This window comes from Notamacropus eugenii, chromosome 5 (assembly GCF_028372415.1).
Source record: "Notamacropus eugenii isolate mMacEug1 chromosome 5, mMacEug1.pri_v2, whole genome shotgun sequence".
Taxonomy (NCBI): domain Eukaryota; kingdom Metazoa; phylum Chordata; class Mammalia; order Diprotodontia; family Macropodidae; genus Notamacropus; species Notamacropus eugenii.
Window position 1 is genome coordinate 50,833,721 of NC_092876.1, and position 26,726 is coordinate 50,860,446.

General features: G+C 44.8%; 1 protein-coding gene across 1 annotated transcript in view; it reads left to right on the forward strand.

Moving 5' to 3' along the window:
- DISP3 (dispatched RND transporter family member 3) overlaps positions 1 to 25,996 on the forward strand; it is a 43,521-nt gene extending 17,525 nt beyond the window's left edge. The window contains exons 7-20 of the mRNA XM_072608857.1: positions 1,480 to 1,628; positions 2,013 to 2,174; positions 2,532 to 2,693; positions 4,286 to 4,399; positions 6,745 to 6,881; positions 8,217 to 8,398; positions 11,194 to 11,324; positions 11,472 to 11,644; positions 14,050 to 14,176; positions 15,498 to 15,643; positions 16,975 to 17,134; positions 18,288 to 18,401; positions 19,062 to 19,228; positions 24,291 to 25,996. Of these exons, the coding sequence (XP_072464958.1) occupies positions 1,480 to 1,628; positions 2,013 to 2,174; positions 2,532 to 2,693; positions 4,286 to 4,399; positions 6,745 to 6,881; positions 8,217 to 8,398; positions 11,194 to 11,324; positions 11,472 to 11,644; positions 14,050 to 14,176; positions 15,498 to 15,643; positions 16,975 to 17,134; positions 18,288 to 18,401; positions 19,062 to 19,228; positions 24,291 to 24,653 (2,287 nt within the window). The 3' untranslated portion in view covers positions 24,654 to 25,996. The remainder of the gene's footprint in view (positions 1 to 1,479; positions 1,629 to 2,012; positions 2,175 to 2,531; positions 2,694 to 4,285; positions 4,400 to 6,744; positions 6,882 to 8,216; positions 8,399 to 11,193; positions 11,325 to 11,471; positions 11,645 to 14,049; positions 14,177 to 15,497; positions 15,644 to 16,974; positions 17,135 to 18,287; positions 18,402 to 19,061; positions 19,229 to 24,290) is intronic.
- Positions 25,997 to 26,726: the final 730 nt, after the last annotated feature.

The window sequence follows — 26,726 nt, forward strand, 5'->3', positions numbered from 1 at the left end:
TGGGGGCAGACCTTGAATAGCCATAGTGAAGAATTTGGGCTAACATGCTGTGATTCTATGTACCAAAAGTCTAATTTATGTGCAGGAATGACTTCCTTAGCCACATCGCTAGAATTTCCATCCTGTGTCTCTTACTTCTCACACCTGTACTAAATTCTCACTTAAGTATTTTCCCCTCCCCCATCTTAAACCAATTGTTTAATGTTTCTAATTGAGCATTTGACATCAGAAACAGAACATGGCCATAGTTTAAAAGTCCTCAGTCCTACAGGTCTCACTCTGAACAATACATTCCTCACTCCTGGTGACCCATGATCGAGGCCATCTCTATGGGCCTTTCCATTCACAGAGCCCAACTCTAGCTCCTGCCCTCTCCAATTCCCCAGAACCCAACCACAATCTCAGGAATATTTCTCAGTTTCAAAGCCAGTAGGGACCATGGCAACTGAGAAATTGTCTTCAGGTGAGGGACTGTTGGTTGCCAATACCTTTCCCAGAAATAATGGCTACAATTCCCATTCATCACCCCCATCCTGAACAGAGGTTCAGGCCCCTCCTCTCCAGGGGCAGTGTTGGCAAGGACTCTCTCAGATTGCCATGAAAAGGAAGGCTTTTTATTTATTTGATTAATATCATTTTAAAATAATTATTTTTATTTTTTAAAATTTATTTTATTTTATTAAATTTATTTAATTTTTATTAAATTTATTTTATTAAATTTATTATTCCTCCCTCCCTTAATCAACCCCTTAATCAAATAATACAAACTTTTCATAACAAAATTCAGCAAAATAAATACCTACATTGACCACATCCATAAATTTATGTCTCATTCTACATCTGAAAGCCATGGCCTCTCTGCCAGGAGGTAGGCAATGTGTTTCATCTCATGGTTTCTCATTGTCTTTATCAGAGTAAGTCTTCCAAGCTGTTTTTCTCTACAGGTTGTCATTGTATAAATTGTTCTGGTTCTGCTCACTTCACTGTTTATCAGTTCAAAGAGGTCTTTTCAGTTTCCTCTGAAATTTTCATTCATTCAAAATTTGATTTCTTACAGCACAATAGTATTCTATTCCATTATAATTTGTTCAGCCATTCCCTAATTAATAGGTTCCTCCTCAGTTTCCAGTTCTTTGCCACCATTAAAAAAGCTCCTATAAATATTTTTGTACATATATATCCTTTTCTTCATTCTTTGACTTCTATAGAGTACAGGTGTAGTAGTGATACAGCTACCATAAAATTATATAGATGATTTGGTAACATTTTGGGTATGGTTCTAAATTGTTATCCAGAATGGCTGGACCAATTCCCAGCTCCACCAAGAGTTCTTAGTTGGTTTTAGGGAGAATCTGTGCTGGGAAGGTTGAGAACAACCCCAGTGTGATAGTTGAGCTGGATTCAGATCCAACCCTTCCTGAGAGCCCATAGGGAACATGGCCACCACTACATGCTACATCAGAGACCTTCTTTTTGTAGCTGCCATCAGAAATGTGTCCGGAAGAGCTCTCTCCATCTCTCCAATGGCCTGTTCATCAGTCCAGAGCCAGCAGGAGTTGGCCCAGCTCAGGGTCCTGTGCCCTATCTGGATGATGATATCCCCCTGTTGAATGTGGAGGAGGAGCCAGGTGAGATACCCCTCCCCAGTCCCTCGCTGCCTCTCCTGCCCCCACTTTCAGCAGATATCTTAGTTTCTGGGCTGATGTACCTGGTAGCAGGAGGCTGGACGAGATGACCTCCTGGGGCCCCATATGAATGTAAGATTATTTGAAATCTCCATCAGCTATATTAGGAGACTGAAAGACACTCCACTTCCTATGCCTCCTTCCCTAGGGATCCCAACCCATGGGCAAAAGGGTACACGCTTAGAAACCAGGAGTATGATTTCTACCTGGGTTGCTCTCTTAAGATGGGGAAGGAATCCCCAGACATTCTGCCCTGTACCCCAGGATACCCCCCTACCTTTTCCCTAGGCTCTAACTCAGAGAAAACTGTCCCCATTGTTTCATTAGTCACCCTGGAGATGGGGGATGTCCCCCTAGTGTCTGTGCTCCCTGAGAACCTGCAGCTTCCCCTAGAGAAGAGCAACCGGGGCCAGCTCATTACTCAGCTGCAAGACCTTCTCCACCACTGGGTACTGTGGTCAGCTGTGAAGAGCCGCTGGGTCATTGTGGGTAAGTGGGGTCCCTGCCCTACTCCTTCTGAACTCCCTCCATCACCCTTTGAGGCTTTAGTCTAGTTCACAGGTGGGTCAGTAGGGGACTCCATCAAGGGTTTGGACTTTGGTCCCCTAGCCTGTAGGGTAATTGATGTTTTTTTCAAAATTTCCATTCTCTGCCCTACCCACGTACACATCCCAGTCCCTCAAAGCTTCTCAGGAAACTCCACCTAATGAACCCAAATGTTTGTCCCAGAGCTGCAGCCAGGAGCTATATATAAGGCTGCCTACAGGATGCCATCCCAGTCCTTTTGGGGTGGTAGAAGAGGGTGTGGGGCTCAGCCCTGCCTCCTAAATCAGCCTCTCATTGCAGGGCTCTTTGTCACTGTCCTCATCCTATCCCTGTATTTTGCTAGCCGGCTTCGCCCGGCCAGCCGAGCACCACTTCTTTTCCGACCGGACACCAATATCCAGGTGCTACTGGACCTCAAGTACAACCTGAGTGCTGAAGGCATATCATGTGTCACCTGTTCAGGTGAGAATTCTAGGCCTAGGGCATCATAGGGCAGAGGAACAGGGTCAGCTGGGGTTACCTTCTAAGTGTTTAGTCCTTGCCACATTTAGAACTCAAAATTCATGCCAGGGTCCTAGCTCTGATGTTGCTACCCAGAAAACAGTTACTCTTCTCTGAGCCTCAGTTTTCTCTTCTGCAAAATGGGGGTGCTGCCCACCTCAGAGGACTGATAATGACAAAAATGTTTTGCAAACTAAAAAGTTACTTACAAATGGTGAATCTATGTAAATATTGTTATCGATGAAGGTCATTATTATTATAAAAAATTATGGGCCAAGAGGACCAGGTACTTGGGTTTGAACTCTCATTGATCTTGAGTAAGTCACAAACAACCTGGATTCAGTCCTGACTCTGCCACTCACTATCTGTGTGATCTTGGGCAGGTCTAGACCCTAGTTTCCTTAATGGTAAATTGGAGGTGGGGGGGATGGACCAGATGACAAAGATTCCTGCTCCTCCCTGTATCTTCACTTGTCCATCAATGAAATAAGGATGAGAGTCTCTGATATAGCTGGTCATAGAATCCCAACATATTAGCACTAGAAAGGGTCTAGTCCAACCCCCTCACTTTATGGGGGAAGGACATTGGAGCCCAGAAAGATGAGGGCACTTCCCCAAGTTCACACAATTCCCCAGAGGTGCCGAGAAGACAAGTGCTTAGAGCCCACAGGAGGAAATCCAGCTGTCACTATAATGACCCTCATTTTAATGATGGCATGGCTCCTGATGAAACTGGTTTTCACACATTAGAAGAGCATTAGCCCAAGGGCTTTGGAATCACCTGACTGAAGGAACCACTTTCCTAATTGATGCCAAAGCCCCGATGCCTTTGGATGTATGCAAGATTAGTCTTTGTTTCAGCGATGGCTTGGGTTCTCCTAACAGACATCAGAAGGGGCATAAGCTCACAGGTCAAAGCTAGACAAAATAGCAAACAAAATGTTGTGGTGTGGCAAGAATAGGCCCAGGGCTACCAAAGAGATGGTGTGGTCGAGTAGATAATACCCTGGGCTTGGAGGCAGGAAGACAGAGGTTTGATTCCTGCTTCTGATCATTATCAGCTGTGTGACTTGGAGCTGGGTACTTTGGTCTCAGTTTTGTCATCTGTAAAACAGGTAACGAATACTTGTAGTCTTTACTTCACAGGGTTGTTAGGAAGCTCAAATGACATGGTGTGTGTGCCAACTTTGCAAACTACTGAGTGTAGTATGTGTATCTGTTATGGTTAGCAGGGTTTAGACTTCTAGATGCTAAACACCAAGTGCTGTTTCTGCCTCCCTGCCGAGCTGTTCTCAGGCTTTTTCTTAATCAGTATCCAGACAACTCCTGGAGGAGAGCCAGAAGGGCCCTCCCAAGTCCCCTTAATAAAAGAATTTGTTCTTTGAAGTTTGGATTCAGTCAAAGGGCCATACTTGAGGACCTAGAGGGCCACATGTGGTTCCCCACCCTGCAAAACTTGGGGTTCCCTTGATATAGCCACATTCTGCTCCCCTCTGTTCCTTCTATCCAGGTGAGGTGAGACTTTTCCCTCCCTAACTTAGCTTGGGGGACAGGTCTGTTTCAGGAAAAACCCCACAGTCTTCAGAATAACATCCGAACATCTCTGGAGAAGAAGAAAAGGGGTTCTGGATCTGCCTGGGGTAGCCGGAGTGAAACAACCCAACAGGGTCAGTATGGGAGAATCTCTGGGAAGGAGGATTGGAGGGGGTCTGCCTCCCTCCCTCCCCTCTTCTTCATCTCTCCTTCCCTTTATTTCTCCCTCTCTTCTTCCTCCTCCCACCCTCTCTCCCTTCCTTCTTTCCCCCTCTTTCCTCTCTTCCGCCCCTTCTTTCCCTTCCTCTCTTCTTCCTCCTCTCCCTTCCTCCCCCTTCTATTCATCATTTTTTCATCATTCAATAAGTATTTATTTCATGCTCACTCTGTATATGAAGAATTATGCTAAGTGCTAGGAAAGATTCAAAATTTAGAACAGATTCTCTACCTTCCTGAAACTTACTGACTGGTAAGGGAATAAGGCACAAATATAGATAACTCCTATATCCTATAGTTAATACAACAGAAATGGGGAAACTAAACTTTATTAGAGGTTCAGTGAGGCTAGCAGTTATTACCATCTGGGAGGATCAGAGTTGGCTTCTTGGAGGAGGAGGTATTTGAATTGAGTTTTTAAAAGATGGTTAAGCATTCAGTAGGTAAAGAGGGAAGAAAGGACATTTCAGACATGGAAAACAATAAAAACAAATTCATGCTGATGGGAAAAGCATGGTTCATGTCTGAAAGACAAAGAATTCTCCCCCAATAGAATGTATATAAGTTCCTTGAGGATAGGGTCTTGATGACCCTATGTAGCAGCAAGCACCCCAGCATGGCCAGGATGACCTACTAGCATAGGTTCTTAGACCTGCTTTTCTAAAAGGAAAGCAGCTTTAGAGGGGTCAACAATCTTCTTTAAAGACCAACAAACAGGGCTTCTGTCTGACTCTAAGCAATACATACATCACAGATCAACAGACAGATCCAACTATTGGACCATTACATACGTACATAGTTACCAGAGAGAGAAGCACCAACATCTGGGTTTTCAAAGGAGGAGGAGAGGGGGGCTCCTTAATGGCTACTCAGAGTCTTACCTGTCACACAGACCTTCTTGCAAACCACCAAAGCAAAACCTCATCTCAGAATGTATATATACACTTTTCAGAGTCTGAGGACATGACCTTGTGACCCAGTGCCTCATTAGTGATTAACAAAAGGTGCAGGGTTCGGGGAGTCCTCCTACAAAACAAGCCTCCCCTAATCAAGCTTCCCTTAATGGGCTCATCTGAGGCCCATTTATGGACAGGGAAGATCTAACTCTCATTATCATTATACCCCAGTGCCTAGCACAGTGCCTGGAATGTATTCTTAAATATAAGATGGTAAAAATATATAAGATGCTTAATGTTGATTGACTAATGGGAAGGCATGACATAAGTCTGGAAAAGTAGGGTGGCACCAGATTGATTGTCAGACCAATGCTCCTGGCACAACAAAGCAAGGACTATACTTGGAGTCAGGACCTGCATTCGAATCCTAGCTCTCCCTCTTACTACTTTTATAACTTTAGGAAGTCACCTCATTGGTCTGAGCCCTTATTTGTTTCTTTATTTTCCTTATGAGTTTCCTTATTTGTAAAATGAGAACATTGGATTATATGGCCTTTATGAGCCTTTTAGCTCTATTTATGACTCAGTGGAAGAGAAAACAGAACCCATGAAGATTTTTCAGCACAGGAATAACCTGTTACCAAGAGGAGAGAGAGGAGAAGGATAGAGAAGAAAGGAGAGGGAGAAGGAAGGAATGAATGAAAGGAGAGAAAGGAGAGGGAGATAGAAAAAGGAGAGAGAAAATTTATTAAGCCTGTACTGTGTTCCAGGCAAATACAAATTCAAGCAAAAAGAAAGATAGCTCCTACCCTCAAGGAATTTTCATTCCAGTAGGGGAAGACTAGGCATAAAAGGGAGCAGAAAAGGGTAGGAGAAGGGCAAATGTCCTCTGGGAACCAGGGTGGAGAAATCTGAAGGGTCAAATGCAGAGCCAGGAGGGGAATGAGCATGGGTGGCTTGGGCACTTCCTCACATGGAGTTTCAGAGAAGGGGGAAACAGGAAGGAAGCATCTTCCTAGATGAGGACAAAGAGGTGGATGCATCTTTGAGGGAGAGATACACTAGAGAATATGGGTGATGTAAGAACAAAAGACAGCAACATGAATTTCGTTTTTAAAATATAGGTGATATAAAACCAAGAGATATCAATAAAAATTTTCTAACAATTTATTTTTTTTAATGAGGGAGTTAGAGCAGATGATATCTCAAGTTCCTTTTACCTCTAAATTTAAAGTCCTATGAGTAAGTTTAAGAGACCATCTCAGGCACTGGGTAAATGAAACTGTGAAAATACAGGGATTGGGGAGAGAAGGGAAAATGTCAACAAATAGCTTGCTCTTGTAACCTTACTCTTTTGTGTCCTTTAGAACCACAGGGTACTGTTTATATCTCCAAGGCCAAGAGCAAGGGCAGACCAGCCATCTACAGGTTCTCTCTCAATGCCAGCCTCCCTGCGCCATGGCAGACTGTGTCCCCTGGGGATGGGGAGGTGCCCTCCTTCCAGGTGAGTCTTTCTCTGTCTCAGGGTTTTGGGGGATCCCCATTAATCCTCAGAGCACATGTATCCACTGTACTGTCCTTTTCTGATGTAGTAGCAAGAGCTGGGGTATATGGAATTAAGGAACTTGAGTTCAAACCCTAACTCTGCTGCTTGGTACTGATGTGACCTCATCTGCCAAGCAAGAGGGTTATACTCAGTGGTGTCTGAGATTCCTTTTAGTTCTCGATCTGTGATCCATCCCCTTGGGGAAGTAGAGTCAAACTTCACCCTCTTAGGATTTTGTAATAATTACAAATTATGGGGGCTATTATGTGGTACAGTGGATAGAGCACTGGCCCTGGAGTCTGGAGTCCTGATTTCAAATTTGGCCTCAGATACTTCCTAGCTTTGCAACTCCAATTGCCCCCCCCCTCAAAATTACAAACTATGTTTTTTTTCCTTTGTCCTTTCAAACAACATAATCCCACTGGAATCTCATGGCACTTCTGAGAAAGACAAGGCAGTGATTATTATGCCCATATTACAAATGAGGAAACTGAGACCCAGAAAAGCCTCAGGTCCTGATTGAGCATAGACTCAAAACTCAGGTCTTCTCTCTCCTGATTCCTCAATCTGGTTGCTCTTGAGAGGCAACATTTCAGAATGGATTGAATAAGTAGTAGACTTGGAATCAGGAAGAAAGGGTCTGAATTCTACTTCTGGTATCTACTAGCTATGTGAACATGGCCCACTCATTGTACTTCTCTGAGCCCTTACTTCCTCATCTGTAAAATGGGTAGAAGACTACCTGAAAGTACCTATCTCCCAGGGTGAGACAAGACAATGCAGGCAAATCTCTTTAAAAACATTAAAATACTGTAAACATCAATTGCTGCTGCTGTTCTCTTTGTCACCTCCCTCATTGCCTGCCCAGATTATGGGATACCAGCCCTGTCTTCTCTGCACATTTTCTCTCTCCTCAAAGCAATACCCCCACTCAAACTTGCCAAGGGCTGGGACCTCTACTGGAGGCTCACACAGAGAGGGATTCTGAGGTCTTTGAGGATCAATTCAATTCAGGCAGCATTGTGCTTGGCCCCAGAAATACAGAGAGAAAAAATAAATGTTCCCTACCTTCAGGAAGCTTACATTCTATTGGGGGAAAATAACATGTGTGCATTGAAATAAATATAAAATAGATAAGTAGCAATCTGGGAAGGACCTCAGAAACTGATAGGAAAGATTCTCCAGTGGGCAGTGGAGTGGGCAAGATGGACTGAGAGGCAGAGAGGGAGAAGGGGCTGGAGCTGGGATGGCCCCTGGAGTTATGTGTCTTGTTTTTGTTAATTCACTGCTTAGGTGTATAGAGTGCCTTACGGTAACTTCACCAAGAAGCTGACCGCTTGTATGTCTACAGTAGGGCTGCTCCAGCAGACGAGCCTCCGGAAATGGATGATGACGTCTCTGGCCTGTGATGCTAAGAGAGGCTGGAAGTTTGACTTCAGCTTTTATGTGGCGGCCAAGGAACAGCAGCGAACCAGGTAACATGGCGCAAACCCTGATGTGACAGATGGGCCAGGATCTCTCCCATTCTGCACGGGGAGGACCCATGGGAAGACTGGGAAGGGTGAAGGGACACTGAGTCAAGCCAGTTAATGTCAAAGGTCTGGTCCTGGGATCAAGTACCCTGATGGCACTTTTGAGCTAAACTTGGAATTGTGGTGGCATGGAGTCAGAAATACATGGCTTCGATTCCCAGCACTGGCATGTACTAGCTATGTGTCCCTGCACAAATCTGAGCCTCAGTTTCCTCATCTGTAAAATGAGAGAATTGAACATGATAGCCTTTAAGGTTCCTTTCAGCTCTAAATCTATGGTCTTAAAACCTGGCCTCAATTCCCAGCTCAGACATTTATTAGCAATATGATTGACCCTACAACCTGTCTGTGCCTCAGTTTTCTCATCTGTAAAATGAGGGAATTGAACATAATGGCCTCTAAGGTCCCTTTTACCTCTAAATCTATGACTCCATAACCTAGTTTCAATTCCCAGCTAGGAAGTGACCCTGGACAAGTCACTTAGGATCACATGGTCATAGATTTAAAGAAGGGACATTGGAAGTCATCTGTTCCAACTCTCTCATTTTACAAATAAGGAAACTGAGGCAGAGAGGCATTTAAAATCATATAGGTAGTTAGCAGCAGAACTGGAATTTGGGACCAGGCTCTCTGATTCTAATCCAGCATTTTCTCCACTATACCACACTACTTGAGCCTCAGAGCCTCAGTTTACCTTCTTGGTCCTCAGTTTCCTCATCTATAAAATGAAGATCATAATAGAACCTACCATAAGGGTTTTTGGAGGGCTTAAATGAGATAATGTAGGCAAAGTGCTTGGTAAACCGTAGAGTACTGTATAGCTGTCAATCCTTGCCATCCTTATTGATAGACACCAAAACTTTATTACCATCCTCATTCACATCTCTCTGTTCACACATAGGAAGGCTTCCTTGTTCCTCATGTCAATCAGCTTTGCTCAAATCCATCTGCTGTTATAAGATTCCTGGGAATATGGGATCCAAGCTGGTCTTGGAGACAGTGGGTTCAAATCCCACCATTGATAGTTATTGACTACATGACTGTGATCTGAGTGCCCCAGATAGGTCTCTAAGACAATTAGATACAGTGCAGAAGCTAACCTGCATGGATAGATAATACCAATGAAATCGCAATTATCAACAACAACAAACAAAGAAAAGTATTAGTGTTATCTCATTCTTCTCCTCTTAATTTCAGAGATCATGGGTTCAAATTCTACCCCTGATGCTTAAGGCAAATCACTAGACCTCAGTTTCCTTATCTGTAAGATGAGGGCAAATAGATGGCACAGTCGATAGAGCTCCAGGCCTGGAGTCACTTCCCTTCCTGAGTTCAAATATTGCCTCAGACTCTTATCAGCTGTGTGACTCTGGGTAAATTGCTTCACCCTGTTAACCTCAGTTTCCTCATCTGTAAAATGAATTACAGAAGAAATGGCAAACCACACCAAGAAAACCCCAAATGGGATCATAAAGAATCAAATACAAGTGAAGAACAACAATGAAAAGATGAGGGGAGGTAAACTGAGATCCATTCCAGCTCGAAATCTATGACCCTGGGAGTTCAAACAGTAGTGGCCTACAGTCCCTGTTATTAGCCTTTGGTGTTTAATTTTCTTTGGACTTTGGCACAGGAGGATAAAATCTGGCTTTTTGTAATAGAATAGTCCTAGGATGTGAGCTCATCCCCTGTAGACTGCAAGAATTTTCAGTCCAACTCTTAGCAGCAGTTGGGGTGGTGGGGATGGCACCATCATTGTTGTCATTGTCAGCATTGTCTCCCCTTCCTGATCCTTTCCCCTCCTTTGCTCCACCCTCCTGAGGTTTAACTATACGATAGACACTCACTCAGTGGAAATGGTTCCACTCCAGTGAATATTAGATGCCACTGTGGGCAGAGAACCAGCCTGCCTGGAAGTAGGGGGCTGGATGCTATGGCAACAGAGTACCCTATTCTGCTTGATGCATATTGGGTGAGGAGGTCAAGGGACTTGGGGTAGGAAGAGATAGAAGAGGAGCCAGAGAGGCATTGTGTTGTAATGGCAAGAATTCAGGACTTGGAAATCAAAAGATCTCAGTTTGAACTCCGGCTCTGACACTTATGTGAACATGGGGGAGTCACTTCAACTCTGGGGTTCAGTTTCTTCATCTATAGAATGGGGACAGTAGTGATTATATTATCTACCTTAAGGGATTGTTGTGAAGAAAAGATTTTCTAAACTTAAGACTTATCGAAGTATATCAATTATATGAATGTGAGATCAGAAATAGTAATAAGTCTAACTCCAGCCCAGGACTGTATCAGTCTCCTCTTTCCCCTCCTCCAGGCACATACCTGAGCTTCAGACTACATTTAAACTCTATCACTGAATCACCTTCTTAGAGCGTAAGAGTTAGAAGGGCGATAGAGGTCACCCAGATCACCCCCCTCATTTTATGGCTGAGGGCCAGACAGATTAAGTGATCTGCCCCCAAGGTCACACAAATTACTGGATTCAGGACTCCCAGGATGCAAAGCCAGGTTCTCTGACTCCAAAACTAGTGAGTATTCTTACCTTAGGCCACATGGCCCCCCCCCCCTAGGATTCACACCTCTCTGAGACCATCCTTTCCCTTATTTCTAAGGTCTCTGGGTGATCCCTCCTATACTGTCCCACTATAGTGCTGCTGGCCACCACCTCTTCCACATGACCAGCTTACCTCCTCTTATCAGTACTCTTGATTCTCTTGCCCTTGCAGGAAGTTATACTTTGCCCAGTCCCATAAGCCCCCCTTTCATGGGCGTGTATGTGTGGCACCCCCTGGCTGTCTTCTCAGCTCCAGCCCGGATGGACCCAACAAAGGCTTCCTCTATGTGCCCAGTGAGAAAGGTGAGCTGTAGACTGCTCCACTGGGGTGGAATGGTGGTGGGTTTTTTTGAGGGGGTACTGTACTGAGGGAAAGACTGAGAATACCCAAGAAAGCAGCCTGTGCCTCATCATACTAATTATTTTCCTCTCCATCTTCCTGTCTGTTAGCCCCTAAGACTCGGCTGTCTGCAACCTCAGGCTTCAACCCCTGTGTGAACACTGGCTGTGGGAAGCCTGCTGTGCGCCCACTAGTGGATACAGGTGCAATGGTCTTCGTGGTCTTTGGCATCCTTGGCGTCAACCGTACCCGGCACTCTGACAACCACGTCATTGGAGACATGGTACACAGCCCCTCCACCTGGATGGGACCATATATTTTGATCAAGGGGAACTGGAAATAGGTGGATCCAAAAACTTAGAAATAGCATAGCACAGTAAAACGGCTCTGAATTGGAGATAATAGGACTTTTAGACCTGGAGATAACCTCAGAGATCATTCATTTTAACACTCCCATTTTAGAGATGAAGGAATTGAGCCACATCAAGGCTTAGCATCTTGGCCAAGGTCCCAGAGCCAGCCTCTGAACTCAGGTCCTCTGACTAGCATCCAGTGCTCTGTCTTTTCTTATATCACAGAATCTCAGAAGTTTTGATACTTCTTAGTTGTGCGGCCTTGAGGACATCACACCACCTCTCGCCGCCTCACCTGTACAATAAGAAATTAACCAATATATTCAACATACATACCAGACACTGTGCTAGATCTTGGAGATAAAAAGACAACATGAAAGAGCCCCTGTCCTCAAGGGGCTTATAATCTATCTGGGAAAAGCAATCCATCAAACAACAAATCTTTATTTAGCTTCTGTTTGGGGTCATGCAAAGATAAGAAATGAAGATAGCCCCTAAAGATAGCAGAGAAATAAACCCACAATATACATACGAAGTATTTTCAGGTGGGGGAAGTAGCAACAACTAGGAGTATCAGGAAAAGCTTTGAACCATCCCTTAATCAACCAGCACTGAATAAGCAGTTACTATATATCAGACACTTTTGTAACGCTGAGAATACAAAGAAACAAAAACACACTGCTGCCCTCAAGGGGCTAACCCTCTATTTTAATGGAGAAGGTAACAGTAAAAAAGTAGATACACAGAGAGGAGGCAGAAGGTAACCTCCCAAGGAAAACAGCAGGTAATATATAAGGAAATACAAAAAATTGCTTGCAGAGTAAATATAAAGTCATGAGGCAGAGTATTGACCTCTGGGAAGGATCTGGAAGGGCTTCCCATAGAAGGTGTATGCTGAGCTCTTAAGGAAACAGGGTATTCTAGAAGGAAAGGAAAGGGGAGGGGAGAGGAGAGAGGAGGACAGGGGAGAAAGGAGGGGAGGGGAGAGGAAGAGCTTTGCAGGCACAAGGTGGGCAGCCAGAATAAAGGTAAGCATGATTTTCTTCCTGGGGTTGTTGTGAGAAAACCACTTTGTGAATTGGCACAGAGGTAAGATGTATGGTCTTTGTTCCATACCTGGTCACCTGTCCCTCACCCTGAGACACTGGGAAGGTAGGGGCAGCTCAGGCAGCCACCAAGCATTTATTAAAAACATTGACTACATGCCAGGAATATAAAACCAAGCAGAAAGAAAGACAGCCCCTGCCCTGAAGAAGCACTCTAGTAGAGGGTGGGTAGGGGAAGATGATGCATAAAAGGGAGCACAAAGGGGCCAGAGGGATGTGGTAGAGGAAGCTTAGGAGGATGCCTGGAGAAGACAAGACAAGTCTGGCCTGGATGCCCTCCTGAAATGGCGGCTCGTGTCAGAGGGAGATGAAGCAGGGGAGGAGGGTACTGCCAATGGGTAAACCCCAGGGTTGGAGCAAGGCTTCAGGAGGAAGAACTGAGGCATGGGAGAGGAGGGTGCTGCCATTTTATACAAGTGGCCTCTCACCCAGAGTGCACAGAAAAGCAGTTCCCTCTTTGCAATACAACACTCCCTGTTCCCTTCCATTTACCCCCAATATATCTTATATGTGCCTAATTGCTGCCCTCATTAGGCTGTAAGATCCCCAGGGCAAGGATCATGTTTTTGCCCTTTTTTGCATCTCCAGCATGTAGCATAGTGCCTGGCACATAGTAGGTACTTTAAAAATTCTGTTGACTGACTGACTTTCAGGGATTCCCATGAAAGACTTGGCAAAGAATGCTCAGAATCATTTGACCTATAAGATTTTGTAGAGGATCTATTGTTCAGCTAGAATCCTGGGCAATGGATCAGGGTGGGTGGTGGTAGAAAGGGGAGAGAGAGGAAAGATATAGCCCTGTCCTCAATTCATAGTCTTATTAGGGAGATAAGACACATGAAATCATGACAAAGTCTGGGTAAAAGGGCCAGCTCATATTAAGGTCAATATGGCATAGTGGAAAGAGAGCAGGATTCAAGGACAAAGGACCTGGATTGAAATCCTGGCTCTGCACTTACAGTCTTTGACTTTTGACTAAGTTGCCACACTTCTCCAGACTTCAGTGTCCTCATCTGTAAAATGAAAGGGTTGGACTCACTCTTGGGCCTCTATCAGCTCTAAATCCTGTAATCCTGTGAGCCTCTTAGGTGACCAGAGAAGGTGATGTTTCCAGAAGGGCAGGGACAGTCAAGGAAGGCTTCCTGGAGGGGGTGGGGACCTGGTGGGGACCTCCCCCCAGTCTGGCCCCATGTGATTGGTCCTGGCTGGCTTCTGTCTCCTTGTGAAAGGGCAGCGTTATCTATGATGACAGCTTTGACCTCTTCAAAGAGATTGGGCATCTCTGCCGCCTGTGCAAAGCCATTGCGGACAACTCGGAGCTGGTGAAGCCAGGTGGGGCCCAGTGCCTCCCCTCCGGTAAGTGAAGACCAGGCCTGGGCCTGAAGGATGAGGATGGAGGAGCATGAGAGGGCCCATTGTTAGCAAAGTCTATTCAGTCAGGAAGGGGGTGGGTAGGAAGAGGCCTCAAATGAGTCCTGGCTCTGCCACTGATTTACTGGTGACTCTGAGCAGATTGCTAGCCCTCTCTGGGCCTCAACTTCCTCCAGGGGACTAGGGTCCAAACCTTCACTTTTCAGGACTTCAGTTGACCTCTCTGGGCCTCAGTTTATTGATTTGTAAAATGAAGTGTTTGGACTAGGTGACCTCTAGGGTTGCTTCAGTTCTAGATCTGGGATCTTATGACCCTCATCTATAAAATGATGGACTTGGGATGCACTATTTCTGAGGTCAACCTCAGGCTCTGAATTTTCATGTCCTTCCCAACTCTGCCATTCTGTGTGCTAAGGGCTCTCCCAACTCTGATGTTCTGTGTTCTAAAGTCCCTCTTAGCTCTGGCATTCCATGTTCTAAAGGCCTTTCTCAGTTCTGACTTTCTCTCTTCTAAGGCCCCTCCTAGCTCTGACACTGTGTTCTAAGGCCCCTCCCAGCTTTGGCATTGTGTTCTAAGGTCTCTCCCAGCTCTGGCATTCTCTGTTCTAAAGTCTCTCTCAGCTCTGACATTCCATATTCTAAGGTCCTCTCCCACCTTTGACATTCCATGTTCTAAAGGCTTCTCCCAGTTTTGACTTTTTCTGTTCTAAGACCCCTCCTAGCTCTGACATTCCATGCTCTAACATCTCTCCCAGCTCTGGTATTCTGTGTCCTATGGCCCCTTCCCACTCTAGTATGCTGTAATTCTAAGAAAGAAGAGACTGTCTTGCTCCATGGAATAGTAAGGCATCCTACAGAAGACATTTTCTCAAGAGGCTGACAATAACAGGAAGGATTATAAGAGGTTTTGGAGATATACCCCTTCCATGTTTGGAAGAGGTGCCCTAGGACACATGGGGTAGGGAAAGAGAGGCCTTCCCCAGACTTTTAGGGGCAGAAGCCATGCCAGGGCTGCATCAACCTAGTGCAATGAATGGTCTTGATGCTTCCTGAGGTTGGTATGGTTCATTCAGTGAGAAGGGAGAAGGAGAGGAGAGACAGAGTGCTGGCCACTTCCTGCAGCCAAACACTGGGAGCTGGGAAAGACAAGAACATTTTTTCCAGCTCCATCCTAAAGACGAGGAGTGGGGAGGAAGCATCAGAAACCTTCCTTCCCAGCCCGCCCCCCCATCCCCATCAAAGCACAGCCTCATCTCCTGACTCCTACAGCCCCATCCTGTGTCTGTCTCCCCTCTTCTCTCTCTAGGTTATAGCATCTCCACCTTTCTACAGATGTTACACCCTGAGTGCAAGAATCTGCCTGAGCCCAACCTACTCCCTGGGCAGCTGTCCCATGGGGCTGTGGGCGTCCGAGAGGGCAAAGTGCAGTGGATCTCCATGGCCTTCGAGTCGGTGAGGGAGTGGGAAGCAGAGAGACCTTGATAGTCCACATGTCAACTCCCTGGGTATTGCAGAGTAGCCTGTAATCTCAGCAACCTGTCCTCTTTCTCTGCCCCAACACAGGACCAATCCTTGAATCCTTTTGGAAAGTGAGCAGGACTTGCTAGGGCTGGTCTCTCCAACAAAGCAGGGACCAATGTTAGGTATTCCTACAGCCCACTGATGGGATTTCTTTGGGCACCTTGAACTTGGTTGCTGAAAAGGAATAGGAGAGCAGATTGATGGGCATGGTCTTGGTGGGGGTTGTGTCCTAAGATTAAGCATCTGGGAAGAGACCTTAGAGAACAGATTAAGCTAAAAAGAATCTTAGAACTGAAAATGTCAGGGAGGGCCCTTAGAGCACAGAATGTCAAAACTGGAGGAACCTTGGTCATAAACTGGGACTGAAAGGAATCTATAATTCAACTGTTTATTTTTACAAAGCAGGAAACAAAGTCACAGAACTCTTTCTCTACTATGAGAAACGAGAAAGGACTTGCCCAAGGTCATGTCCAAGTTGGTGGCAAAGTTGAGACCTAGGTCCTATGGCTACCATTCTTCATTTTAACATTGAATGTTCTAAGGTCACTTCCACTTTGATGCCTGCTAGGTACATGGGGTTTGAGATTAGTTTGAAATTTTCCATTGGTCTGCCTAGGGTTAGGGATACTCCAAGAAACATCTGGATTAGAGGGGTAGATGGTTCCTTTGGACAGTCAAAGGAATGGTCATTGGAAATAGAATGAGATAGGAGATAGCAAGATAGTTAATTAATAAATAATAATACAAAGTCATGGGTTGGGAATACCAGGAACAATTGATTTGCTGAGGGAGAAGCTAAAGTTATCTCAGGAATCTGGGCCTCAGTTTTCTTCCTCAGTGAAATCCAGGGATTGACCTAAATGGACTCCATGCCTCCTTCAAACTCGAAAACTGATGCTCCTATGTTTTATGTTCTCTCTGTCATTCTAAGTTTTGTCATTCTGTGTTCTAAGGCCCCTCCCAGCTCTGACATTCTGTGTTCTAAGGCCCCTCCCAGCTCAGACATCCTGTGTTCTAAGGGCCCTCCCAGCTCTAACATTCTCTGTTCTAAGATCCTTCCATCTCTAACATTCTATGAATCTACACCTATGTTTTGTATTTTACTGTGTCTATCCCTTAAATCATTATGATGTAAAGGAAAAGCATAGCATTTATACCCCTTAGGGTGATGAGAGAGGTGGGGAATAAAAGGCATGCCTACTCCCCCCAATCGTGCCCACCCAAGGGAGCCTTGGACTCATAGGACTATTGGTCTCCTGCAGACTACCTACAAAGGCAAGTCATCTTTCCAGACATATTCTGACTACCTCAAGTGGGAGACTTTCCTACAGCAGCAGCTGCAGCTGTCCCCAGAGGGCTCAGCCCTCCGCCGAGGCTTCCAAACCTGTGAACATTGGAAACAAGTCTTCATGGAAATCATAGGTAAGCCCCACTAACTCCTAATATTCAAACCCTCCCTTTTCCAATCTGCTTTCCTTAATTGTCCCATCAACCTCATCACACACACACACAGGGGGAAGGGCTATGCCTGAGAGGAGGGGAGGGAGGGACCTCATCTAAAGATCAACCACTTAGATATGGGAAGGGTTAGGGTAGGCTCCGAGTTCTAATCCCAGTTCTGCTGCTGATCATCTGGGCATCCCTGGCCAAGGTGACTTGATGACTTCTCTGAGTGTGGTGGTGGCACTTATGACTTTGCCCAAATTGTTAAAAGCAGCCCCAGAAGGAAGGAAGGAAGGAAGGAAGGAAGGAAGGAAGGAAGGAAGGAAGGAAGGAAGGAAGGAAGGAAGGAAGGAAGGAAGGAAGGAAAGAGGAAGGGAAGAAAGAAGGAAGGAAGGAAGAAACTCTTTCTTCTTTCACAAAACAAACTCAATTCACTCTGAAGCTCATAGATTGGACCACAGTAGGTTGCTGCCCAATCTCCACTTAATGGCTGTGTTTTGGGCCCTCCTGGCTTAGAGTGAATGTCAATGGTAACTGTTTCTCTTTGGAACAGCAACCCTGTAGGGCTTCCCCTGTCAGCTTGAGTTTATTTTTCTTTTTTTTTTCTAATTAAAGGGGCCATCCCTTGACTCACTTCTTAAAGAGACCTACTCACTGAATGGGCGTTACCTCATTCTAAGTGAGAACCTGAAAAAACCTTAGCCTAAAAGGGCCATGGTCTCCCAGTGCATCGTAGGCCATCTCCAGTCATCCTGATGAATATCTATCTGGTCACTGGACCCAGATGGCTCTAGAGGAGAAAGTGAGTCTGGTGACCTTGTACAGCCCTCCCTCACTCAAATCAAAATCAACAGCAAGTCATGACATCATCTCCCTGATGTCATGGTCCTCTTTGAAAACGAAGGACAAACACAAAAGCAGCCCCAAATATGTCAATATTATTAACATGAAACATTTTTTCTGGGTCACATGCTGGGCTAGATGTAAATGGATCTGGGGTTTAGTGCTTACTAGCTCTGTGTTGTTTGACAAGGCTTTTAACCTCTTCAGTCTTAAACCAGTATGGAATTGTAGCTGCAGTTTGTGACCTGGATTAAGATACTTTTATCACTCTTTTCTTCCATTGTTTCAGGTGTGCAGAGTGCCCTCTATGGCCTAGTCCTGTCACTGATCATCTGTGTAGCTGCTGTTGCTGTGTTTACTACCCACATTCTGCTCCTGCTGCCTGTACTGCTAAGCATCCTAGGTATGGGGCAGGGGGAGAGAGGGGAAGGGTAGGGGGAGAAAGTCGGGGGGAAAGGATGGGAAAGCTCCTGGAGTTTCCACAGGGACTCCATTACATCTAATTTGTTGCTTCTAATAGACTTCCTTTCAACAGAAAATCCAAATCCCCTTATGCTTATTAGAAATGTTTGTAGAATAAGAGTTCCTGAGCTCTTAGTGTGTATAGATATGCTTTTCCCATGAATATAAAGTTCATGAGCTTTGTATCAACAAATTGGGTTGCTCAAAGGCCTTTTTCTGTTTTCAGAGGTATTTTCATAGGTTCATAGATATTTTCTGGATAGGTAAGTTGGTTGGGGATAAGGGAACTTTGGATAATTTGGACTCCATTGTATTTCTGTCTCTTCCCAAAATCCCCTTGACTTTCTGTGACCTGCCTCACCCTCTATACTCTCCTTTGAGTCCTATACTCTACTCCCATTACCATCATCTTTCCTCCTCTTACTTTTAGCCATATCCATACCTGGAAACCTCCTGCCTATCTATCTTCCCTGCTTAATAGCCCTGGCCTTGAATAGACCGGGCCCCATCCCGGTCAGTAGTACATGGGGCAAGATCAGAAACTTAGCTAAAACCACCCCTTAGCCAGTTCTTCCTGCCTATGATCTCACTCTCTCTGCAGGCATTGTGTGCTTGGTGGTCACCATCATGTACTGGTCTGGCTGGGAGATGGGTGCTGTGGAGGCCATATCTCTGTCCATTCTTGTTGGCTCCTCTGTGGATTACTGTGTCCATCTGGTGGAAGGGTACCTACTGGCTGGGGAGAGCCTCCCCCTCCACCCAGCTGAGGTGAGAACCTGCCTATCCCACCCTATTTACTGTGCATCAGATTCCATCCCAGGATCCACCGTGCCATCCTCCAGCCCCCACTGACTGGAGTCAATGCTTCAGATTACTAGGATTACTTCTAAAGCAATCTTCCTGGTGAATGGGGTTTAGGAGAGCAGATCTCAAAGCTCTGCTAATGGCTTCCCTCCTTGCAAAATCATAGTAGGAGTAGTGATGATAAATTATGTTTATATTGTATTTCAAAATTTATAAAACATTATCCCAGGACAATTCTGCAAGGGAAGTTGTGCCAATATTATTGTACCCATTTTGCAGATAACTGAGACCTAGAGAGGAGAAATATCTTACCCAAAGTCATGTGGCTAGCAAGTGTTACAGATGGGACTTCATCCAATTTGTCTTAACTACTACTCCAGTGTGATTTCCATTATACTACATGAATTCTTTAAGATTTGAGGGTGGATATTGCTAAAAGGCAAATTATCTTGTTGGTGAATATTTTTGAAGGGCCTCTGTAGTATCTAGCAATGAACTAGGTACTTGAGGTCAGAGTCAAGGAGAACATAACACTGAGAACATAAATGCAGTCACGTCTTCCATGAAGAAACTCACTGTCTCCCTGGGAAAAGTCTCTTACCCTTTTTTTACTCTGAGGTCTGGGTTTTATGTTTGGAGCACTCAAGTGTTCTGAGTCTGTCTTCATTTGGGTGTTTTTTAAAGCCCTTTATTCCATTTCAATCATAATAGGATTCCCTTCTCTTTGTCCATGCTTCCTACCTCCTAACACCTGGGCCCCCCCAGGGCTTAACATAGTGCCTGGCACATAGGAGAAACTTAATAAAGGCTATATGACAGCAAACAGAATTAGATCTGGGAAATATATGTATATGTATAATATTTATAATATATAATATAACAATGTAAAAAAGCAATCAGTCGATCTACATTTATCAAGCACTTCCTATGTGCCTGGCTCCATGCTAAACCCCAAGCTTACAAAGAAAGGCAAAATCTCAGAGGGAAGGCACTCACAGTGGCATAAGCTGAGTTTTGAAGGAATCAGGGAAGCTAGGAAGAATAGATGGGGAAGAAGAGCATTCTAGGCATGAGATACAGCCAGTGCAAAGGTATGGAGATGGGAGATGGATGGTCATGCATGAGGAACATGAAGGAAGCCAGTGCAACTTGATCATAGAGCCCACAGATGGGAGTAAAGTATAAGAAGACTGGAAAGGTAGGAAGGGACCAGGTTGTGAAGGACTTTAAATGCCAAACAGAGGATTTAATATTTTTTTTCTGAAGGCAATAGGGAGTCAGTGGAGTTTATTGAATGAGAGCAGGAAGGGTAACATGATCAGATCTGTGCTTTAGGAAGATCACTTTGTCAGCTAAGTGGAGGCTGGACTGGGAGCGAGAATAGCTTGAGATAAGGAGACCAATAGGAGACTACTACAGCTGGCTCCAGGATTGGTGCTGTGTAAGTAAAAAGGCATAGATACTGCAATTTGAGACAGATGTTGGGGTGGGGAAAGGGGAATCACAGGCTGGTTTTCAAGGATCTGCCTCATTTGACTTCTGTAGACTTGGAAGAAGTTTGTTATTTTTGCAAAAGGAGCAAAATTGAGCGGGAGGGGAAAGAGGCTGGAAAATAAAACTGTCAAGATATCAACAGATTGGATATGTGGAGTGAGTTCGAGGAGGGAGTTGAGTTTTCCATGAATTTTATCAACTTTTTCTTGGCTTGTCCTTCATAATCTGTCTTGACTATAGTCACATCCAGGCCAGATAAATATAGAAGAGGATGACAAAGAGAGTAAAAGAGGTTGTTGATCTACGTGCCTGGAAGAAAGGTGGTATCTTTGAAATTAACAGGGAAATTGGGAAGGGAGAGGGGTCGGGGTGGGGTGGGGTGGGGCAGGTCTTCCTCACCTGACTCAAATCATAGAATCTTAATCCATGAAGCTAGAAGGAACTCTCAACCTTTTCACTACACAGATGAGGAAATTGAGGCACAGTAGGGAAGAACTGACTTGCCCAAGGTTCCATATAGAGTTAGTTAACTTGAACCTATTTCTTATGGATGCCAAAGCTCTTTCTCCAGCACCAATGATAAGGGTAGGAAGTTACTAGCAGAGGTCTAAAGCTTTTGAGCTAAATAGAGATGAGGATAGGGTGGAGAGAGGGCTCAGGATTAGTATTCTGTGTACTCAGAGTTCCATTTAGACAGGAATGGTTAAAGGTAGAAATCACCCTCCCCTCTTGGGTTGGTCATGTGCAAGTAAGGCATTTATACTGCTCCAATGTAGTCAGAAGAAGCAATATGGCAGACTGGAGAGAGGGCCAGCATTGGAGCTGGGAAGACTTACTTATGACATGTGGGCTGTGTGACTCTGGGTAAGTCACTTAATCTCTCTATGCTATAGGAACCTCTCTGAGGCAGAGCTTCTTAACCTTTTCTGTGTCATGGATCCCTTTGACAACAATCTGTCAAAGCCCCAGACCTCTTCTCAGAAGAATGGTTTTAAATGCACAAAATAAAATACAGGGGATTACAAAGAAAACCAGTTATATTGAAATATACATATAGAGAATCATATTGAAATATGCATACATATATAGAGAAAATTATGTTGAGATATATACATACATGCATATATAAAATTATATAAAAATATACATACATGATACATAGTTAATACTGAAACATACATATGTGCATTGTGTACACGTATTTAAATATGTACATACCTATAGAATGTTATGTTGAAATATACATGCATGCATATAGAATTATGTTGACATATATGTATAAAGAGTTATGTTGAAATATACATACGTTTATGCACAGATAGCGAGAGTTCTGTTGAATTACATACATACATGCACATATATGGAGAAAATTATGTTGATATATGCATATTTATCTCAGATCCCTGCTGGTAACACACACGTGTGTGTGTGTGTGTGTGTGTGTGTGTATGTGTGTAAGCTCATGGACCCTCAGGTCAAGAACCCCTGAGCTAAATCTAGCTAGAAGATACAACCCAGTTACTGGACTGCATTTGTGGAGAAAGTTTCTGCACTGAGAATTCCCTTCACTCATGAAACCATGAGTAATGTGGTCATACATCTAAAGTTAGAAGGAATCTGAGCTCATCCAGTCCAATTCCCTCATTTTACAAGGGAGGAAAATAAGGCTTAAAGAGATCAAGTGACTTGTTCAAGGTCACACAGGTGGTAAGTAGAATTTAAACTCAGATCCTATGATCTGCACCATGGACCAACCCCAAACAATGTAGTCAGTCTCATTCATCCACTCACTTCAACCTCACCTTGCTTCATGTTGGCTCTGCCCAGGGTCCTGAAAAAACAAGTTAGAAGCACCCCAGACATATTTTTGAAAGATTGACCATGGTAAGTTTCCTCATTCCCTAACTAGGACATTCTATCCCCCTGCCCTATTCCCTCACATATATGGTACAGTACCTATGGGTACTTCATGGGCAAGTATATTATTTCCCACATGTACCCTGGGGAGAGGTAGGGTTACCTTGTCAATAGAATCAGGAAGACCTGAGCTTATATTCTACCCCTGACACATATGGATTATATGATGCTGGGTTGTTTGACTTCTGTGTCCTAGGTGACTCTCTAAGATTGTAAGATGCAGACCAGGTACTCATTTACCTTGGTGTGGAGAGGTTTCTCTACATCACTACCACCCCTAGCAACTGTTCCCAAGCTCCTCTCGCTTTTTTAAAATTTTATTTAAACTCAATGAAATCAAAGATCTGACCTCCATCCCCCCCCCAAAGAAATGTACCCCGAGATGCCAGGGGCAACATATCATAATAGATAGCAGTCTGGACTTAGCATCAAAAAGAGCAGAATTTGACAATTACTAGCTGACATGACCAGAGGTGAGACATGTAACCACTCTGAGGCTTAGGCAACTAAGATATCTACTAAATTAGAGATGAGGTTCGACCTACATCAGTGTTCTACATCCTTGACTTAATGGTGGACGATCTCCAGTTGTCCTGATCTATATTTGACCACTGGACCCAGATGGCTTTGGGGGAGAAAGTGAGGCTGGTGACTTTGCACAGCTCTCCTTCATTTAAATCCAATTCACTTGCAAATCCTGGCATCACCTCCCTGATGTCATGGTCCTTTTTGAGAAGGAAGGACAAACAACAATGACTTATTGACAGTCGTTATTCTCTCACTTTCTCCCTGTGTTTCCTGTCTCCTTCTCTGTCTCTTTGTTTTTGATCTCTCTTCCTCTCTGCCTCTCTGCTCCTCCTCCTCCCCCCCATCTTTCTGTGTCTCTCATTGTGTCATACTTACACAAGCAGCAGGGTTCATACATCACCTTATCTTAGAAATACACAGGTATATTTCTTACGTGCACACACACACACGCACACACACACTCAACCGTGCTCCATATACTCAAGTATATTATATACACTTGTCCCATCAGCCCCAGGTGAGATGAAGAGAGGGAGACTGGTCCTCCATGTTCTGAGCAGCCCTGAATGCTAGGAGAGTGCGATCTGCCCCCTGTGATTGGGGGAGGTGGTACTAGAGATAAGTAGGGTCCACAAAAATGAACCCTATCCAGCAACTCCTAGAGCTGGTGAAGGTAGTTGGGTGGAGTGGGAAAAGGCTGCTGATCTAGTTGTCCATCTCTCAACCTCTGCCCATTCTAGTACTAAGTGCTGTTCCAATGGAACTGAGTGCATCATGGTTTACCATTCATAGGATTTGCTTCTTAGATGGGGTCTGCATCTACATCATGGAATACAAACTGCTACAGTGAAAAGACTTTGGAGACCTAGAACTGAAGTTTAAATCTTGACCATGCAACTTACCACCCGTATGACCTTGGGCAGGTCATTTCATCTCTGACTCAATTTCTTCATCTACAAAATGAGACTGGATAAATCTAAGGTCCCTGAACCATATGATCCTGCAAATCTGAAATCTAGGACATCCCAGAGGTTCTAAATTCTCTCCTGATTGAAACCCTCCCCATCCCTCTTTTGCCTTTGGACAGGACCCAAGTGCCCAGCGTCAGTGGAGGACCCTGGAGGCCGTCCGCCATGTGGGTGTGGCCATCGTCTCAAGTGCAGTTACCACAGTCATAGCAACGGTCCCCTTGTTCTTCTGCATTATTGCCCCGTTTGCTAAATTTGGAAAGATCGTCGCACTCAATACAGGGGTCTCCATTCTCTACACTCTTACCGTCAGCACAGCCCTGCTGGGGATCATGGCACCTAGTTCCTTCACCCGAAGCAGGACTTCCTTCCTTAAAGCCCTAGGAGCTGTACTCTTGACTGGTAGCCTGGGCTTGGGTATCTGTCTTCTGCTTCTAAGAAATGGATACAAAATCCCCCTACCCAGTGGGACCAACCTCTAGTCCTGGGACATCCACTATCTTTTCTTTCCTTTATTCTGACTTTATTTTTTTTAAGAGGGATATTTTTTGTAAACTTTTTGCCTGAAGGAAAAACCAGGGTGGGGGGAGGGGCAGAGAGGAGGGAGGGGACTTCAGGGAAGTGAGGGAAAGCTTGGGAAAGGGAGTCTGATTTTTGACTCCAGAAGCACTTTATTGCATAGTAAGGCACTGAACTCTTTATTTCCTTAGTCTCCAGACTGAGCAGTGTCCAAGACACAACAGAGAAAGGGCACAGGGCCCCTCCACTGCCTAGGGACAGAACTGAGGACAATGTGGTAAATGGGAGCCCAGTTGATGGATGGTGGCCACTACCCAGCAGTGACCTCTCCTGGCTGGGTATCTCAGGCTATACTCTTGATCTTTCACAGAAGTTGGAAAGGGCCAGTCCCCTCAGGCTCTTGAGCCATTCGAGTGGAAATAGCACTCCCACCCAACACTCTTCTCCCTATTTATTTTTAAAAAGAGCACAGCAGGGACAAGGGAACAGGAAGATGGCAGTCTCCCTTTTTTCTCCCTACCCAAGACACTGCCCCCCCCATTCTCACCACAGGTTGCCCCCTTTTCCTAAAGGGTTCCTGACTACATGAGTCCATAAGGGTCCAGAGAGCCCCTTCCTGGATTGCATGCTATCTTCTTTCCATCCTCTCCAGGATCTCCGAAGGACTCTGTCCGATGGTTTCAGGGTCCTGACCACAATCCTCCCCAGATCGGTTCTCTTTCCTGGAGCCAAGAGTCCGGAACCCAGCCAGGTTCATTGGCCCCAGATTCCCCTGTGCCCATTCCCCAGGGCCTAAGGCTGAGAGAGTTTTGAGGGACAGGGCTAGAGAACAGCAGTCACTACAGGGGGGAGATGAAGACCCACCCACCCAACCCACTCAGATCAGATGGTTTTTATTAAAGCAAAATGGAACTACAGACCAGTATCATTAGCACGAACGTTTGAAGCATCAATGACTCCGTCATTTTCTTAAAATGGAGATAATTAACTGTGAAAGCTGTGCTCAGTCACCCGGCCCAAAGGGAAGAGGGCAGGAAACTCACTAAGAGGGGATCCCGAGCCGGATCTTCGAAAAAGAGTGAGACAAGGGGGAAGTGTGCTTTTAAAGGAATGTCTTATCAATGGAAACAGAATGCACAGATCAGCGGATTTTGAGCTCAAAGGCGCCTTTTGTTCCAATTGGCTCATTTTGCAGATGAGGAAACTGATGCCCAGAGAGACAAAGCGATTTATTTGAGGTCACACAGTTGGAAAATCGCGTTTGAATGCAGTTTGTCTGGTTACAAATAAAGTTCTCTCTGCCCTGCATTTTAACTCTTAGGATGCCAGGTCTGGAGCTCAGAGAGACCTCAAAGACCATCTCGTGATTCTAGTTCAACCTTCCTCATTTTACTCATGAAGAATCTGAGGTCCTGGGGGTAGGTAAAGTGACTTACCCAAGGTCACACAGATAGCAGGCATTAGAGGTGAGACTTAAAGCCAGGTTCTCTGGCTCCCAAGCCAATATTGTCTCCATTATACACCACCACTTCCAGCAACATGGGATGGCAGGAATTCAATTCAGTTCAACTCAACAACACTTATTAAGCAGCTACTATGTGCCAGGCATTACAGCTCCTTTTTTTGGGGAGGAGGAGGTGAGGTGAGGAACAACATGTACTCAAAAGTACATGCAAAATACAAACACAACAGAGGGAGCATGAAAAGGGACCTGGGTTCAAATTCTACCTCTGACATATTGATTGTGTGACCTTGGGCAAGTCACTTAGCCTCTTAGTCATTCTCAGCCACATTCTTAAGACTATAAATTGATCCAATAGAAGGAGTTTCCTTACCTGGGCATCTTCCACACCTATGAAATCACATATTTCTTTTTCTTATCCCTATACAAAGTAATTTCTCAAGTTTCAAAGTAGTAAGTGGCAATCAAGAAAGGCTTCCTGTAGAAGGTGGCACTTGAGCTGAGCTTTGAAGGGGGCTGTGGAATCCAAAGGCTGAGGTGAGGAGGGAGAACTTTCCAGCCTATACAAAGGTGT